This window comes from Oncorhynchus kisutch, linkage group LG16 (genome assembly GCF_002021735.2).
Source record: "Oncorhynchus kisutch isolate 150728-3 linkage group LG16, Okis_V2, whole genome shotgun sequence".
NCBI lineage: Eukaryota > Metazoa > Chordata > Actinopteri > Salmoniformes > Salmonidae > Oncorhynchus > Oncorhynchus kisutch.
In genome coordinates, this window is record NC_034189.2 from 51,066,714 (window position 1) to 51,086,690 (window position 19,977).

At 44.0% G+C, this 19,977-nt stretch overlaps 1 protein-coding gene across 3 annotated transcripts in view; it reads right to left on the bottom strand.

Annotated features, from left to right (window-relative positions):
• Window positions 1-19,977, bottom strand: part of LOC109890328 (filamin A-interacting protein 1-like) — a 79,250-nt gene that overhangs the window by 2,254 nt on the left and 57,019 nt on the right. The window contains exons 1-2 of one of the 3 annotated variants that reach the window (XM_031792881.1): window positions 10,623-10,759; window positions 3,876-6,690 (exon numbers count right to left, since the gene is read on the bottom strand). In XM_031792881.1, the coding sequence (XP_031648741.1) occupies window positions 3,876-6,575 (2,700 nt within the window). In that variant the 5' untranslated portion in view covers window positions 6,576-6,690; window positions 10,623-10,759. Of the gene's footprint in view, window positions 1-3,395; window positions 6,691-10,622; window positions 10,760-19,977 lie in introns of those variants that run through there. The other 2 variants (XM_031792879.1, XM_031792880.1) reach the window with 2 other exon arrangements.

Consider the following 19,977-nt stretch of genomic DNA (forward strand, 5'->3'; position numbering starts at 1 on the left):
CTTTCTGAAACCATCTTTGGAGTTTATAGAGTTATTCAGACACAAGTAATTGTTTTGCTCCCAAAGAAGGCTTATAAGAGAGAGTGGAGAGGGAAAATGTTTGGAGACAGGTATTGGATGTGTTTTAGCACCAACTGCCAAAACAGTCACAGGAAATGTCTCCCATGGGGTTTGCATCACTGCATTGTTTACTGCACAATCAGCTTAAACTGTCAGCGAATGTTCCTAGCTCTCCGTCTCAGCTCTGCCAGAAGGTGATGTCACCATAGGAGCTCTTCATGTTTGTCATCGCTTTGCGTTTAGTTTAAACCCCTCCCTGCTCAGTCTAAACCCCTCTCTGCTCAGTCTACCCCCCTCTCTGCTCAGTCTACCCCCCTCTCTACTCAGTCTAAACCCCCCTCTCTCTCTTTGCTCAGTTTAAACCCCAGTTATTGCCCAGTTTAAACCCCTCTCTTTCTGTCCAGTTTAAAGTCCTCTCTCTCTCTCTGCTTAGTTTAACCCCCGCTCTCTCTCTCTGCTCAGTTTAAACCTCTCTCTCTCTCTCTGCTCAGTTTAAACCTCTCTCTCTCTCTCTCTCTCTCTCTCTCTCTCTGCTCAGCTTAAACCCCACTCTCTCTCTGCTCAGTTTAAAAAACACACTCTCTCGGCTCAGTTTAAGCCCTACTCTCTCTTTCTACTCAGTTTAAATCCCTCTCCCCCTCTCTCTCTTTCTGCTCAGTTTAAACCCCCTCTCTCTCTGCTCAGTTTAAACCTCTCTCTCTCTCTTTCTCTCTGCTCAGTTTAAACCCCCCCGTCTCTGCTCAGTTTACCCCCCCCTCTCTCTCTCTCTCTGCTCAGTTTAAACCTCTCTCTCTGCTCAGTTTAAACCTCTCTCTCTGCTCAGTTAAAAAACCTCTCTCTTTCTCCTCTGGCTTTAATGTAACTGCATGTCAGACTAGAGGGATGATGATGAGGGCGCCTAGAGCAAAGAAAGACAAGAAGGGGAATAGATGATGATGAATTCGTCCCAAATGGCACCCTATTCCTATGGGCCCTGGTCAAAAGTAGTGTGCTATATAGGGAATAGGGTGTCATTGGGGAGGCGGTTCATCATGCACATTAAGGCATTCTCCCAGACCTGTTGCGCAGCATAGGTTATTATACTGTAGTTTTAAACGTTGCAGCTTATTTCATCACTCTTTCTTTCTCTGAGAGAGAGCTCTTGTGAGACACTCCAGTTACATACCGAAAGCTATTGAGTGAATCTACCAGTCCAAGGAGTGAGTGGTTAAACGCTGTTAAAGGCCAACTGTAAGTGAGTGTTTAAGTGTTTTATGGTTTCGAAAATGAATTCTGAAACGTGCAATGAACCATGTCCTTAAATCCATGCAGGACATACATTTGAAATGTGTTTTGAAAATGAGGTTAATGGACCAGAAAATCTGTGTGGGTCATGTCAGGTGGCCATGTTGATTTTACACGGAATGACCTTTAATTATAAGCCTCCTCCCTTTGGAGGCATGCAACAGGAGTACTAGAGTAAGCACTTCCTCTGCCACGGACAGACCAGCCTGCAGTTCACTAGGCCGGCCTGCGTTCTGCAATACTGGCAAAGATGCACAGTTGTCTCCATGGCAACAAAACACAGGATTTGTTTGGTGCTTGGATTGTGGTGCGAGACACTATTTCACAGCACACTACTGAGCCTCAGGATCCTCTTTAGTTCACAATATGAGGCCTTTGTTTGAAATGGGCCCTGCCCTGTCAGTTTATTTTCATCTCCTTGTTCATTGGGCCTATCGGTCAAGGTGTTTGGATACCATTGTGATGATGACCGTTATTGTAAACTACACGTGAATCCCATCAACTCCTAAACTCGCCTGGGATTAGCCTTCGCAGGGTCGCCAGAAACTGCTTACATCCGGTTTTCAGGGATACAATATTTTCAACCTAACTTCTGTTTCCCCTGAAAAACGGATGTGGGAACTCCGCTCAGGCGTCTTTTTACACCTGCTACATTAGGTTAGCCTGTGATGTACACTGACGATTAGTCTCGCCTCTGATTGGCTACTGTACTTTCTGTATTGAAAAACAGCACAGTGGATGATGGTGCTGTGTGATTGTATAGCTTACATAGACCTTAGATTTAGCTGACATGCCAAAGGTCATGCTTCAAGTGAGATATAAAAAAGGAAAGGGTGTGTCAGACTATGAAGCCATCATCCATACTACTTGCACTTTGCTCTCATTCGATATGGACTGTGATGTTATTTTTACATCAGAACATGTGATCTGCCTGGCTCAAACAATGACCTCACTAGATGTGAATAAGTACGATCAGATAGATAATGACATGGAGGATATTTAAGGACACAGCTGCTCTGATCCCTTGAATGAATAGCATCTTGTTTATTCTTGGGCATTGAGAGATTGTGATCCTGTTTCCAAATTAATCGATTTAAAGCTTGATATAGTTACCTCTTTATAGTGATACAGGGGGTATTTGGATTGGGTGTGCATCTTCACAAGCGTGAATGGATCTGACACATTTATGCTTCATTCAGGTGAGCTTTATATTACCAGTGTCACTCAGAAGTCTCTTCGTGATAAGCCAGTGCTTTGAGGGATGAGTGGGGTTTTTCTTCATTCCTCTACTGCAATCTATTTGCATTGTTCTGTAGGTTGCATGATAATTTGCCATTAAAACAACTGTATGTATTTGCAAAAGAATCATACAACACTCTGATGAACGTAAAGAATATTGATTCAAATTGATGCAGAGAGTTGCAGCAAAGAAACATCCACTTGGAGAAGACCCTCAATAGTTAAAGCACCTCTTGTTCGTCCAAGCTGACTTACATGTACTTTCCATGGTATCATTAAAGAGGAACTTCAAATTCACTCATGCTAGTCTTTACTCTTGGTAACTGGGTTTTTGTGTTTGGGATAGAAGGAGGAACTATGACATCACCAGCCTATGAATTTAACTCAGCCAAGAAAACACATGTCAGAATTCCCTGGCCTTTCCCCCCCCCCCGTTTTCTAATAAATTCTGGATGTTCACACAAGAGTTCTTCTGAGAGTCCTGCTAGTAAAAAACATAAATGAAGTGTCTCTAAAATGTCCTATTCATTGTGTGTGTCTTGATGGTTGAAGGACAATGGACTGCTATCAGAGGTTGTATTGATTGAATACTATTTCAAATGGTTAAGGTAGCACTTGAGCAGTGAAAATTAGTTCACAATGAACAAATAAAATATAAAAACTAGAAGTTAGAAAACATGCATAAATAAAAAACATTTAAATATATATTTTAACCTTGAAATATATTCCTCATTTTCATCATTCAGCATGCAGGGTTTACCACTTCTGAATGAGTAAATTAAATATGCAAGCATGGATGACAAACTAAAACATAACTTTTGCACACTTTAATATTTAGAAAATAAATCAGCTTAAACAAAATGCAAGTTGTGTAATATGAAGTTTAAACACAATTGAAACGGTCCATCAGTGAATAGTCTTAGTACATGGTATATTTACCAAATAGCATATACAGTAAAGTTACCCCGGTGTTCAGTAAACGTTTCTTACTACAAGTGCCTTCAAAGGGTTATTGTTCTGTTTTGTATTTGAATGACAATTCATGCATGCAAACATCTTTCCAAACAGAACCAAACAAACAAACCCCAATCACAAACAGAGAAGTGGTTAGGTAGGGCATCTCTTCATACAGATCAAGTCAAATGGAGGTGGATGGATCAAGATCGGATGACTAGGGACTGAGGAGGTTGGTTTGGGATAGGTGGTGCTAATGGGAGACGGACAAACTAGGGTTTACTAATGGGGTGAGGTATCTTGGGATGGGGAATCAGTCAGTCATAGGCATTACTTACTGTAATTTGTGAAGGTTTTTTGATTGGGGTGGATGTTGGCTTTATAGTGATGCTACTTGTGATTTTGCTGTTGCCTTTGACAGGGGTACCATTGGATGATACAGGAGATCTCTGCTCCTGCCCAGGTGAGTAGCATGGGCTCACAGGCTGGGGTGTAGTGTTTAAGCTCTGAATGAAGGGGCTCCCTAAGTGAATGTGGATTTTGTTGTCCTCCGTGGTGATGACGTTGGGGCCGGAGCTGTTGGACCTCTGAACCTGCCAGCTGCTCTGCCTCTCTGGTGTCACCCTGAAGACTGCATGACCTCCCATGACCTCTACTGGCTCCGTGGACAGGGACCGGTCAGGAGTGCCTGTTGTGACCGACACGATCTGGATGGGTGACATAGCCCTGTCTGGTGTGACCGACCCAGAGGAGTCTGGGGTCATCGCTCTAGAGTAGGTGGCCATGGTGAAGGGAGATATGGCTCGATCAGGAGTGCAGGGGGAACCATCTGACGAGGGGGACCTTTGAGCTTTGTTTCTGGTAGTCGGGGAGATGGATGCGTTCTGAATTATGGTGATTCTTTGTTTGGGTGGACCTCCGCTTGTGGGGATGACTGCAGTGCTGGTGTATGACTGGGTGTTTTCTGCGGTGGGGCTGGTGATTTCTAGCATGGCCATGTTATGCCCGTGGTCTGGGGTTACCTTGATGTGCAGTGGTTGCCCGGGGCTGTGTGTCAGAAACACGTCTCCTTGCTGCACATGGTTCCCATTCTGTCTGGGAACCTGCACTTTCCCATTGACTGGGTTGTGGCTTTCTTTGGTTTTGAGAAAGGGGACTCTCCTGATGTTGTTGTTGAGGTTGTTGACATTGTTGAAGAGGGAGGGGTTACATTGGGCGAGGGGCAGCTCATTGTTGTAGTTTGGATCGTCCTCAGAGTCACTCTCTTCGTACAGTTTTCCGTTCACCACGGCCCGCTCCAATGGGGCGATGCTCTTGTAGTTGGGTCGAAGGTGGTCTGCTAGATCTGTCTGTACCTCCTTGGTGCACACCTGTAAGTCTGAGAAACGTCTGCCGTTCATGCCTGGGCGGAGACTTTTGCTGAAGCGACGGTATCGCTCCAGCTCCCGATTGAGGGTCTCCATCTCTCTGGCCAGTTCTTTATTTTTCACCTCTTGCAGAGTCAGTTTTCTTTGCAAGGTGGAGTGATCGTTTTTCATGCGACAGATGTTTTCCTCTGTGCCCATATATTCATGGATCTTCTCTTTTAGGGCCGCCACCTCTCGGGTCAGATGACTGGACTTGGCCTCTTCCTCTTTCAGACGCTTGTAGAGAATGTGCTCCTGGTTGGACTCTTGCTTCTCTGCCAGTTGGTATTTTAAGAGCTCATTTCTGGATATTTCCAACTCCTCCATCAAGGCCTTTGCTCGCTCTTGTTCCCTGGAGTATCTCTTCTCCATGGACTCAAACTCATCCTCAGTCTTCAACAAGTCATCTTCGACAACCTTCATATCTTTAAGTTTTCGCCTCAGGCGCTCAACTTCCTGTGTAAGGTCTTTGACTTTGTAGTCCTCTTGTTGGGAGCGGTTGGCGATGGGCGCCTTGATGTTTTCCTCTTTGGCTTTGTTCCTCAGGAATTCCCTCTCTGCAGCTTCCAGTGAATGCAACCTCTTCTTCATCATGGTAACTTTGGACTGCAGGTCGTTGCTCTTTTCCTCCTCGGCTTGGAGCTTGGCCTTGAGTTCATCCCTGTCCTTGGTGGCGCCACACATTTTCTCCTCAAGCTCAGCATTCGACCTTAGGGCTTTCTTGCTCTCCTCGATAAGCTTCTCTGTTACTGTTGTGACTTTGTCCTGCTCAGCTTGCAGTTTGCCAGTGCTGTTATGGTCCTTGTCCTCCATCGCTTTCAGTTTCTCCGCCATCGTCTTCCTTTCATCCACCAGCATGACCGTCAGCGTCTTCAGCTTGGTGAGGTCTTCCTTTAGTGTAAGCTCGGTCTTCTCCAGCTGAACCTCCACGGCCTCCAGTTCTTTGACCCTCGCTTTCAGGATGTCCATCTCCCTGTACAGAACATTTGACACTGTCCTCTCTTTGTCCAGATTGCACTTTAGCGCGTTGCACTCCTGTTTGCTCTTGCCAAACGCATCTTCTAGTTTCTCCAGCTCCATGATCCTGTGGTTCAGCTTGTCCACATCAGCCTTCAGGCTACGGCTTTGGCTGGCTTCCTTCTCCAGCTTCTTGTTGAGGTCCCTGCACTGGTCCTCCATTCTGACCAGCTCCTCGTCCTTCCCCTCCATCTCCAGAACCCTTTTCCGTAACTCCTCCACCTCATCCATGAGGCTGGAGTTGCCACATTCCCCGCGGCTGATCTTATCCCTCAGCTCCTGGAGCTCATCCTCGGCCCTCCGAAGGGTCTTGTTGGTCTCCTCCAGTTCATCCAGCTGCCGGCTGAGTGTGGACAGTTTCTGCTTGAGCTGCCGGTTCTGGGCATCCTCGCTGGTCAGTTTGGCTGTCATGGTCTCCTGTTCCTGGTGAAAGCGACTGGATTGGTCACCTAGCTCTGTCTCCAAGCGAAAAACTTTCTCCTCCCCCTCTTGCACCTTTGCATTAGCAGAGCTCAGCTCTTCCTGGGTGTGGGAGGCGCTGGCGGTCAGTTCCTGGACCTTAGCAGTCTGTTGGGTCAATTGCTCTGTGAGGCGCTGCTGCTCGTCCACGACCATCAACGCAAACGACTTCAGCTTGGTCAGCTCCTCCTTTAGGCTGGTGACCTTCTTGTTGTTCTCCTCCTCTTTCCTTTCCTGATAGGCCTTTTCCTGGTCAATGAGCAACTTCAGTCTGAAAGAAAAACACAAGAAGAAGAGAAAAAGTTTGAATAAAAAAGAATGTTAAACATTTCACTGATACACACATTGGTCAACTGACACATGGGTGGAGAAGGTGATGGATGACACAGGCAGCAACATAACACAACATCAATAATATAACATAAACAATATACAGTGTATCAGCTTGGTAGAATATTGTCATTCGTTGTTTGCTTGTGAAGTGTCAAATGTGTCTAATTCTTATTCCCAAAGTGCCATCGGGCCTATTATTAGTAGGAATGCAGACACACCATAAACACTCATGGGTGTCACATTTGTCTGACCATACTGAATGGATTTCTGAAGGGGTTTGACATTTTATGTAATGGAAACTTTAACAAATCATAAATATATCTGTGCTAACTTTCCCAAGTTGGTAGCCTGACATACACTTGCAGTGTGTTCCTTTTAAGGTCCCCCGATAGCAGTTAACTCTCATATGGGTTGGAAACTCTACACTCCATAGTAAAAGTCCAAAATAGTACTTCTTACGGTCATTCCTATACAAATTGACTATCTAGATTACCCGTATTAGGATTTTCATGACTGATTACTAATGTCCTGTATTGCTTATCTACTGTTACATGAAAGAAGAAAAATAGAGAATGGACTAAATGCAGTGTTTGTACTGTGTGAGGATGTTCCCTCCAAATGCACTCTGATCTTTGGCTGTGGTGGCTAGACTTTTCTAGAATGCTGAATGTTTACCCTGACCCCTATCTGACAAGAATACTCCCATCAGTCCCCATCAAACTGAAGACTAAACCCATATTCAACCACACTGCTGTTTTTAAAATGTCCCAGTGAATACAGCCCTCTTTCAAGCACCTACCCTGCTTAAAGAAACAACTAAGCTTATAATGCAGTTATTTTAACATCTAGAGTGATATTGAGTTCATAGTGTGTACTTATGAGCATGTGTGTAGGTGTATGTCCCGTGTAAATGTACAGTCTACTGCATATACAGCATATGTAACAGAATCACGGGGGAAGCTGGGGTCACGGTAGCTGGCAGGGCATGCATCGCACCGGGCCAGTGTGCCTCCGCTCCAGGCAGCGTCGGAGGGGATGTTATGACTGCTGAATGTGCAGCTGCCAACGTGCTAGCACAGATGTCGCATTGGCATGGAACAATCCCCTAATTAAGGGGTTCCTCTACTACCCCCTGCCTCCCTCTCTCTCTGGTTATATATTTAAAGGAATCCCCCCTGCTTCCAGAGGCAATTACAGCCTGGCTGGATAAACAGAGGGCCTCTCTCAGGGATCACTAATTACACCTAGTCTCCTGTAGAGGAACATGATGTCAGCATGGTAGCTGGTAGAACTGGGGCTAAGGCAGGTCCATGGTAGGGCTGGGGCTGTCCTATGCCCTATGATGTTAATCCCATTATGTTCCACATGCTCCACTGTGCCAGAGATCTGATGATCAAAGCTGATCAGCTTGAAGTTGATGTACAGTAGGAAAGCATCAGATGGGGAGGAGTTTTGTAAAGGCCTCTAGTGTCCCACTGAGAAAGTTCACAATGGGAATGTGTGGTAGTCAGTTCTACAATATTCTAAGACATGTCTTTCTGGCAGAAACGATCCTTTAGAAAAAATTATCTAAATCATGATATTCTATTAACATTGCTGAGACGTCAGGGCAGAGCGGAAGAGTGGCAGCCATATAAAGGCCTGCAAATGTAGCTAGAATGTAGCTAGAATGTAGCTAGAGCTAGACTGCTTTATTTGTATCCTTGTTTACTCTAGCAGTTATCTCCGCTACCCAGTTATGCTCCGTTTTCCCAGTGATGTAATCAAACCAGAACAGAATGTGAGCCGAGGTCCTGGACTTCAGACTCTGCTAGTTAGTACAAGTCATCCTGGTTTCCCCATTTTTAATCACAGAGGGTTACATTGTGAAGATACATTATGGAAACAGAAGATACATTCAGGGAAACTCCCATGTATTATTAATCAGGTGCTTGAGATCAGCCAAGACATAGTAGGCTATATGATGTCTCTGGAGAGGAATTACATGTGTTCCCTAGGATCCTAATCGCTTGACATGAGAATACTGTGTCCCTCCTAAGGGACAGTCATTGGATTCTGTTTCCCATGGACTCAGAATTCTGCTGGACTAGTGGGACTTGACAATCGAATAACACAACTTGGGAGAGCAGAAGTTGAACTGCCAGTGAGTCAACTGTGACGATATGGTTGAAAGGGGAATATGAGGGGCATGAAGGTTACCACTTGAAATTCTCACCGATTGCCAATGAATGATGTACTAGTTTACCCAGTTCATCCTTATACGGCTTTACCATCAAACTTGGTTATACAAGATGTCAGCTGCAGAGAACAGCGACTTTTGACTGACTTTGATTACAAGGTACGGTAAAGGCCACACTTGATTGGACAATTTATTTTATCACTGCCAATTTTCCAAATAGAGTCAGTCTGTCTAAAACGGTACATTCCCATCAGGAGTTTCTATGTCATGGAAAATAGAGTGATGCCTTCTGCATGGTAAGCAGTTAAGAAATGGGTGTGGGTGCAGATGGCTATTAACCCAAAACCAACCATTCACCTACTGACCTCTTCTGAGCAACATCAGCATGCAGAGGGGAAAACACACACACACACACAGCCGGCAGCAGGATGTCACCATGCCCACCATTATGGCGAAGGCCACAGAGGGCTTTTCCTCATATTTAAATAAGCAGCTGTGTCCTCAGAGCTGGAAACTATGGCTCAGACTCTGTAAACAGCGCTGCTGCTGAGATGATACAGGACATGCCAGTATTCTGTGTGTATGTTTTAGAAGTCAATGTCCAAGACAATGCCCTTGTTATAGGTCAATATCCTGCCCTTTCCCTTAAAACACCAGATTTTATTTGACATTTATATTAACAGGGAGTCTCATTGAGACCAAGGTTCTAGGCCTCTTTCACACGGGAGCATACACATCATTTACAAAAGACATTATAAAACAATGATCTGTTCATGTTTGATCCTGAACCCTGTTTTAAGTGTAAATAGATAGAAGCAGTCAGTTTGTTAGGAGGATTATTCCTGGAATGCTTCATGAAAGAGACATAGGAAGCTGGACAGCTTACGTCCAGCAGAGGGCAATCAGTAAGCAGTATGGGCTCATAAAATTATAGGCAATATTTGTATGCCTTCAGTTGAATGACTGTGCTAGTTAAATATTTTATTTTTAATAGTTACAGCATAGCCAGCTAAACCCCTAAAATGTATGTTACACAATCAATAAAAAATATATTTTAAAAAAATCATATATTTTTCAGGTTTTTGAATTCATTATAATATCTGAGTTTATATTCAAACTTAACTTGTTGGTTCATAAATGTATCACTCAGAAGTGATTCATTTTTCACAGGAGAGCAGGTTCAAATAACAATGACCATGTTTTTGATTTCACCATGCACATTTCCCCCGGATTCTCACAGACATTAGAGTGTCGTGTGAGTGTTGAGTGGCCCTTTCAACTACACTTAGGAAATGAACCACTGAATTACCCATAGCTTTAACTCACACACGGAATCAGCTTCTATCAATGTCCTCCCTCAATGGTACATTTGAAAATCACAATTAGGGAATAAACATTGTGCACAAATTGTTACAATATTTAGTTACTGTACTCAGCATCCGTTTAATTGTAATCACAGTTTCCAAAATAAAAAATAATCCTGAACTTGTTGAATGAAACCATGATTTCTAATAGATTGCCTATAATTGTATCCCAAAAGACAACTTTCCCAGAGTCAGATATAAATTCTTTACACTAATGCAACTGAATGTCAATATCAAAGCTGTACTTTCCCCCTTGCACTCAGTCACAGTGCTCCATAACAAACCAACAGAGCAGCTAAGTCGAGTTAAAATTGCTTTGCCTCCTACCTGTTCCATAGGTTTGTCTGGTGGCAGCCTCAGTTATTGAAGCTCATTATGTTGCCGTACTCTCTCTGTCTCTCAGCTCTCACACAGCGGTCTGTGATGTGGACATTCCAGCAGGGAGACCAAACAATAAGATATGTCTCACTGCATGCTCCCTGCCTATGGAGCATTACATCATCAACATGCCCTTATATGGAACTTTGTGTTGTACAGCCTCCCTGCTTCTCAAAGGGGTGTGTACTCCAGTGTGTGTGTGTGTGTGTGTGTGTGTGTGTGTGTGTGTGTGTGTGTGTGTGTTGTACAGCCTCCCTGCCTCTCAAAGCGGTGTGTGTGTGAGAGAGAGAGAGAGAGAGAGAGAGAGAGAGAGAGAGAGAGAGAGAGAGAGATTCTTTGCATGTGGGCTTAAGCGTATGTGTGTGTGTGTGTTTGTCCACCTAGGTGTGGCGTGGGCCTTAAAACAAGAACAGAGAGGAAAAGTGTTGAGTGACGTCTGTAACGTGTGAAATATCTGCTCTCTCTGGTCTGTCTATACTCCAGAGGCAGAGGGTGAGGAGAGACAAGCGATTTAGGTTACAACTTCTCCTTCTGACTTTCCTCAGTAAGAGTCATTGATTCAACTGAAGAAAAAAAGACTAAATTAACTTGACCGACAACAGTGTTTAGTAAGGAAATCTGTGTGTGTTTGGAATTTATTCTTGTAATACACTATCAGAGCCGAACTGAATTAGAAACATGCCAAACATTTACATGTAACACTTCACAAAATCAACAACACAAACATACCGCAACAGTGTATGACACCACTAATCCATAATGTTGGATTGTCTGTAAGACTGTTATTAGGGACTGCTAATCGAGTGCTGTCTGGACTTTCATGGCCGGGATTTCAACAAGGCCGTTCATCTAGAAACGATCCTCACATTTACAGTACATCTCACAATTCACATTTACAGTACATCTCACAATTCACATTTACAGTACATCTCACAATTCACATTTACAGCCCTCTGTATTATCACAGACGACTCATTGCTCAGTCTATTCTACAGTGTGCCTATCTTTCCCTTGATACCAAGACTCCTCTCTCCACACACAAGCAAAATTATAGATTCACACTAAATAGCTGGCAGCGAACTACACTCAAACTAAGCTAGTACCCAAATGCATTAAGTTCAGCGGGCCAAAATACTGGATATAGCCTGCTAATAGAGGTCATTGAGTAAATTATCCTCCCGTATCGGTTCAATGTCCCTATTGTCGTCGGACAGAACATCAGCTGTTCGCTGAAACAATGGAGTTCACAGCATCAGCACGGGCATAACATGACATCAGTCATCCTCGTTAGGAGGAATCAAGGAAACACTGGGGCATATCCTGTCCCAAAATCCTCTAAATCAGATGTCACAGCTTCACAATGGGCACCAAAGCTTGGTTACCAAGCTGTAGGAAATGAGGAAATACTGCCAAGACAATATAGAATAGAGATGTCCATGGAAGGCCAGAGAGCAAGGAGCCAAACAACCCCCTCCCTCCTTGTTAGTGGTTTGAAAATGGCAGCAACCACAATGAAACAAATACGTCATTTGACACGGTGCGATCCAGTTTCTTGAGAACATTTTGTGGTGATAACCCAGATTATACAATGGACCAAAGGACCAAATACTGATTACATTTGACTATGTCATGATCTTTCTAGAATTTTTGTAACAATTTGTTTGTTCTTGACGTAAACACATTCCTTCATTTAGAAAGCCCAATTAGGGTTTGTCTATTTCTGAATCTGTACATTTCCAACACATCCTAGACAGAGTGCTCCCAATCCCAGATGTTCTTCATTGAACATGAAAGTTGGCCACACAAACATTTTCTCTATGTGACGCATCTGCCAAATTATAAATAGTGGAAAAACAATCCCTGTTTTATGTAATGTCTTGGTACATGAGTCTTCCTCTGATACTCTAAAATGGAATGTAGAGTATTATGAATCAGCTAGATTGAGAGAAAATGTGTGGTTTCAGAGAACATTTCCCATGAACACACAATCTTAGAGCTACATGTGTATCCACGGCTCCCAAAGTGTGTTGTCCTGAAAAACTCTTATCTATGACATTTTTGTATATACAGTACATGATTTGTAAAGCATTTATGTAGGTATTTTAAAGGTCTTACGTCTTTATCAGGCCTTTGTAAGACATGATTGGTTCAAGTGACCTTCTCTTGAGACTTGCCAAGTGAATAAAACCAATGTTCAAGCCACAAGTTCTATACCATATCGGAAGAACCACCATGACCCACCATTGGGAATCAAACTGTTCCCCGAGATGACAAATGGACTCTCTCCCTCCTGTGAGTGCTGTAGGAGTATGCAGACTGTTAGTGCTGTGGGAGTATGCAGATTGTTACTGCTGTAGGAGTATGCAGACTGTTACTACTGTAGGAGTATGCAGATTGTTACTGCTGTAGGAGTATGCAGACTGTTAGTGCTGTGGGAGTATGCAGACTGTTAGTGCTGTGGGAGTATGCAGACTGTTAGTGCTGTGGGAGTATGCAGACTGTTAGTGCTGTGGGAGTATGCAGATTGTTACTGCTGTAGGAGTATGCAGACTGTTAGTGCTGTGGGAGTATGCAGACTTACTGCTGTAGGAGTATGCAGACTGTTAGGGCTGTGGGAGTATGTAGACTGTTACTGCTGTAGGAGTATGCAGACTGTTAGTGCTGTGGGAGTATGCAGACTGTTACTGCTGTAGGAGTATGTAGACTGTTACTGCTGTAGGAGTATGTAGACTGTTAGTGCTGTGGGAGTATGCAGACTGTTACTGCTGTAGGAGTATGTAGACTGTTAGTGCTGTGGGAGTATGCAGACTGTTACTGCTGTAGGAGTATGTAGACTGTTAGTGCTGTGGGAGTATGCAGACTGTTACTGCTGTAGGAGTATGTAGACTGTTAGTGCTGTGGGAGTATGCAGACTGTTAGTGCTGTGGGAGTATGTAGACTGTTAGTGCTGTGAGAGTATGCAGACTGTTACTGCTGTAGGAGTATGCAGACTGCTAGTGCTGTGGGAGTATATAGACTGTTAGTGCTGTAGGAGTATGTAGTCTGTTAGTGCTGTGGGAGTATGCAGACTGTTAGTGCTGTAGGAGTATGCAGACTGTTACTGCTGTGGGAGTATGCAGACTGTTAGTGCTGTGGGAGTATGCAGACTGTTAGTGCTGTGGGAGTATGCAGACTGTTAGTGCTGTGGGAGTATGCAGACTGACACACATGTTTGCGTAATACTCAATCCATGCCTGGGGCCTGAGTACCTGACACATATGACATCACTAGTCCCTTAATCAAATCCATATGGCTACTATGTTCTGTCTGTCTGTCTGTTACGGCAGTTGGAATTAAAAAGCTCAATCAGAGAGACTCATCAGATCAAAGCACAGATTTCCACCGGTCTAATGTCCATTGCTCATGTTTCTTGGCCCAGGCAAGTCTCTTCTTCTTATTAGTGTCCTTTAGTAGTGGTTTCTTTGCAGAAATTCGACCATGAAGGCCTGATTCACGCAGTCTCCTCTGAACAACTGATGTTGAGATGTGTCTGTTACATGAACTCTGTGAAGCATTTATTTGGGCTGCAATTTCTGAGGCTGGTAACTCGAATGAACTTATCCTCTGAAGCAGAGTTAACTCTGTGTCTTCCTTTCCCTGTGGCGGTCCTCATGAGAGTCAGTTTCATCATAGCGCTTAATAGTTTTTGCGACTGCACTGAAATTTTCTGGAGTGACTGATCTTCAAGTCTTAAAGTTCATGTCTTCTGTATACCACCCCTAACTTGTCACAACACAACTGATTGGCATTAAGATGCATTAAAACGGAAAGAAATTCCACAAATTAACTTTGAAAAAGGCACACCTGTTAATTGAAATGCATTCCAGGTGACTACCTCATGAAGCTGGTTGAGAGAATGCTAAGAGTGTGCAAAGCTGTCATCAAGGCATAGCAAGGCTACTTTGAAGAATCTCAAATATAAAACACTTTTTGGTTACTACATGATTCCATGTGTGTTATTTCATAGTTTTGATGTCTTCACTATTATTCTACAATGTAGAAAATAGTCAAAATAAAGAAAAACCCTTGAATGAATAGGTGTGTCCAAACTTTTGACTGATACTGTATGTATAAAATTGACAATGTAACAGTTGAATTTGAAAAGCAACACCAAACAGGCCATAATTTAGGACAAAATACCTGCCATCACCTCATAAAGGACACACTCTTGTTCCAGCCTTTGGTGAGAGGACGGGTGTGTATGAGTGTGTGTGTGTGTATGTGTGTGTGTGCATGTGAATGCTCGCATTAGTGTGTGTGTGTGTGTGTGTGTGTGTGTGTCTTTTGCCATTTCTGGGTGCAGGTAGCTGATAATAATTACCTCTCAAGTGTTTGGACTGATGCTGCAACTCTGGAGTGCTTTGGAGGAGGATGTTTCCAATGGCTGTTTCACAGGAAGCACAGTGGATTTGAAAGCCTGGGTCCTGGGGCCATTACAGACATAGGTCCTGAGACCTGGGGCCATTAAAAGGTCCTGGGGCAGTTATGGACAGAGGTCCTGGGGCCATTACAAACAGAGGTCCTGGGGCCATTACAAACAGGGGTCCTGGGGCCATTGCAAACAGAGGTCCTGGGATCATTACAGACAGAGGTCCTGGGGTCATTACAGACAGAGGTCCTGGGGTCATTACAGACAGAGGTCCTGGGGTCATTACAGACAGAGGTCCTGGGGTCATTACAGACAGAGGTCCTGGGGTCATTACAGACAGAGGTCCTGGGGTCATTACAGACAGAGGTCCTGGGGTCATTACAGACAGAGGTCCTGGGGTCATTACAGACAGAGGTCCTGGGGTCATTACAGACAGAGGTCCTGGGGTCATTACAGACAGACGTCCTAGGGCCATTACAGACATACGTCCTGGTCCTCTTACATACAGATTAGTGAGGATCTGGCAGGAATAAGCCTTCCCCTGCATCCCAAATGTCACCCTATTCCCTATAAAGCACAGTGCCCTGGTCAAAAGTAGTGCACTATATAAGGAATACACACTACAGATGGGCATGCCCCAAGTGTGGTCAGTCGGTTGAAGAGTACTTCAGCCACTAAGCAGCTATGGCTTCCTATGAGAGTACACTGCAGGGGAAAACACACTACTTAGGCTACATAACATGCTATTTTCCTATAGCTCTGGCTGGCCACAGTCTCTACTCCCTATCCTCAGCCAGTGATTAGCGCAGTGTCTGCTTTGCTCTGGCTTCTTAAACTCTATAGGAAGCACGGGAGAGATAAACAGACATTACTAACAGATCTGGGTCTGCCTGGGCGATCCTTAGATCCAGATCAGCTGTCAGTTGTGTCTAACTAGTTGCTCGATCGAATCCCCGAGCTGACAAGGTAAAAATATTTTGTTTTGCCCCTGAACAAGGCAGTTAACCCACTGTTCCTGCTGTAGAGGTATGTGTTAGTGCCTGGTCGTGCATTTTTCCATTGTACATTTTCATTCCCTGTGTTTGGGGCCGTTACTATTGTGAGCACCCTGTGGTGCGTTGGTGCTATTAAAGACGCACAGCATTGCACTCTCTGTCTCCTGCGTTTGACTCCACACCCACGACACCCGGGGCATTACAAAACCCCCGAGCTGACAAGGTACAAATCTGTCGTTCTGCCCCTGAACAGGCAGTTAACCCACTGTTCCTAGGCCGTCATTGAAAATAAGAATTTGTTCTTAACTGATTTGCTTAGTTAAATAAAGGTAAAATAAATAAATAAAAAATGTGACTTGTTAAGAACATGTTTACCCCTGAACTTATTTAGGCTTGTCATAACAAAGGGCTTGAATACTTATTGACTCAAGACATTTCAGCTTTTCATGTTTAATTAATGAATCATGTTTAAAAAATGTGTATTGTGTGTATGCAAATGACCAAAAAACCTAAATGTAATTCACTTTAAATACAGGCTGTAACACAACAAAATGTTGAAAGAGTCAAGGAGTGTGTGTAATTTCCAAAGGCACTGTAGATCAGACTCTGGACCAGCACCTGCTACCATACACATGGTATAAAGGCTCTGATCCTAAACGTATATGTTGTGTATCAACCTGCATTATTTAATAGTAGTCATGTATCACTCCAGAGACTTGTATTCCAGTCATCTTTCATACGCTCCAGATGGAAACTTCTATATGTCTGATATATGGAGATGACCTGCTCCTGAACCTCAATGTTTTTCCCTGGCTGTCCTATCCCCATGAACATGAACCCAGGACTGATATGCTCGGCCTAGCTACTGTAGGTAGAACGATAATTCAGTAAACCTCAAATATGCTGTTGCTAAGCGTTAAATCACTGGTTGCCTTTGTTATTTACGGTTTGGGAAAAGGTGCTAAGGAGGGGAAGCTGCTATTTAACTTGTACAGCGACTCCCTTCCACCCCTACTGCTGTTCTAAGTGTCTAGTGTTCCTTCCAGCAAGGTCCCAGCTTGAAACAATACAGGGCTAGGATTAGTGCAATTAACATACCTGCACTTCAAAGTCGAAAAACACCGGAGCTGCGTTAGATTACAGCTAACATAAGCAACACTTGTTAAACGCAAGCCACCGTGGGCTGCAGCTGTAGCCTGGCACTAAAGTTGTTCTTAATATAGATATATCCGTCATTTCCCTTTGCATGCATCATCTATAAACAGTGTTCAGTGATTATATACAGCGGAAATGGTTTCCTAATCCATGGTTTCATTATTTTGTGATGCAACGGTGGAAGAATCCACAGGCTATGTCCCCGCTTAGGAAGTAAATATGCCCCCCGTGACAACTTCATCGCGTAGCTATTTCAAAACAACCCTGGACCGTGGGGATACTTCTGTCTCTTCTCTGGAAACAATTCTATAATTAGATTTAAACGCCTTCTTCTACAGAAGAAGTAACCAGCATTAGAACAAGACTTTTACTTTAATCAGACACCCAAGAGAGAGCCAGGTCTCAAGAAGACGACCCTGTTCTACTGTACATCTGTTATGACCCCGACAAGGTGGGGTCAGATTGTGGGCTGTTCCCATGAATAGGCCTCTGATGGCACATTAAGGCACATCAATGACAACCAAGGGATCGCTACAGCATCACTTCACATGCTTTATTACAGGACTTGTCCACTCCCTAATCCTCCCTAGACCCTGCCTTATCATTCAGCTGGCTAGTCAGGGTTTCCGTTACAGCAAGCCAACCAACTGCTAGCTGGAGCTCTGGATTGAACCCACTGGCCTAGACAACAGATAAAGATGTGAGTCTGTGTGTTGACCAGGAATGTAAATGATGGTGATTGGGGCTTTAGGCATGACACTCACTGGAATTTACTTAGCAGAGACTCTTGACGGCAGATGACAGATTTCTTCTGTGGTGTGTGTGTATATGTGTGTGTGTTTAGGTTGAGATTGTGGCTCATTGTGTCTGACTGGGAATGACATCATCCCCCGTCCTGGAGCTTCCATAAGGGATGAGAGGAAGGAGAGATGGGAGGATGGGAGGAGGAGGGATGGGAGGATAGGAGGGATAGGAGGATGGGAGGAGGGCTGTGGTTTGGGATCCTGGTTAGTTGGAGATAGTTCACTCTATTGTCTAGCTGCTTCCTGTCCAGGCAGCTCAGCTCTCATTGAGTGTCGGAAACACCCCCATCACCACGGCCATTATCTCTCCCTCATTGAATTCATCAAGCTTTCCTCAGCATGAGGCATGTAGGCCTGATAAACAAGACATGGTGGACGTCACTACTACAGGCCCATGTCAGGGACTGGCTGACATACTTAGTGTTGACTTATTAAATGAGAGCTTCCCTTGCACTCACAACTCACACAGCCCATGTTGATGCCGTCATCGTCTGGACCAAGAGTGTTCTCACCTCAGCGACAAGACACAACAGATGGTTTGGATCTGTCTGAACCCTTGGGGTCTCTACAGTGGGAAATCTTGGAGAGATGAGAGAGAGAGAATTGTAGAGTGGCCAAACTAGCCCAGCCCAGCCTAGGCCATCTGGCCCCTCCCAAGTGTGAAGGAAGACGTATAGAGGAAGACTTTTAGGTTTGATTTAAAGGTCTGCCATTGAGCCTAGAGCAGAGTTACCATAGTCAAGTTAATGCATGTTGTCTACAAACAGTTATACCCACAATTTCAAATAGGAAGTTCAAGTTTGGACACTTCTACGGTGTGGCGGTGCCAAACGGAACCGAGCCAAAACTTTACCGGCAGTCACAGAGCCTAAAAGCTACATCAGATTTGGTCTTTGTTATTTTGGGTAATCATAAAACTGCCAGTAATACATGGGAGCTTGAAACGTGAGATCATTATGTTCTTTGTTTTAACAATGAGTGTGCTTTTAAAATATGAGGTCATACTATACTTATATTGAATTAGAGATCCAGGCACAGTGTTTATGCACAGGGTTTTATTATCATGTGCTTGCTTGTCCATATCGTTCCTACCTTCTCTCTAGCTACATACTGAACGTTTATGAGTATTGAAAAAAACCATTCCCTGCTGTCATCCTGAGGATATAGAACAGGGAGGAGCAGGTGGAGGAGGAATGATGTGTAATGTCCTCAGTCTAACCCTACACTTGTAAATAGGATGATAATGTCTTGGTATGTGTGGTGCTAACTTGTTGCCGTGGTTAAAACTACATCTGGATCCCAAGTTGCAGAAGTATTGTAGTATCTATGGTACATCGTTACAAGAAACGTTACAATAGTATTCTACGGTTCAGTTTACGGGCCTACATTTTGTGTCGATTGGAACCATTTTCTTATGACTTGAGGGAGGCTGAAATATTGAATACAAGAAACACAAACAAGTAACCAAAGACTGTAAACCCCTTGATATAACACCACTTCAACCAGCAGCATCCCTGATAGAGACTAACAGTGTCAGAACCTGACTTGTGTTCAGCCTCCTCACTCTGACATTGATCCTCCCCAGTTCACTCTCTCACTAAGCCAACTCTATGGCCTCTTCAACTCACTAGACTCCCGCATGAACTTCTTTTGACCCCCCCCCCCCCCCCCCACTCCAACTCTAACAGTTCTCCATAAGGCACCTCTTTTATTACCAGAGGATTACCTGGGGGGTGACCCCCACACATTTATGTCCAGATATTGGCTCCCTTTGCTCTTGCTGCTTGATACAGTCTGCCAATATGTTTTTATGTGGAGGGAGAGAAAAGTAAAGTAAGAAGGGAGTTAATGGTACTGTAGATATCGGATCCTGTCCACTTCCCCCTGGCCTCATGTGCTGTTGCTGTATCCTTTAATGTTACACAAATTGCCCTCTCAGGTTT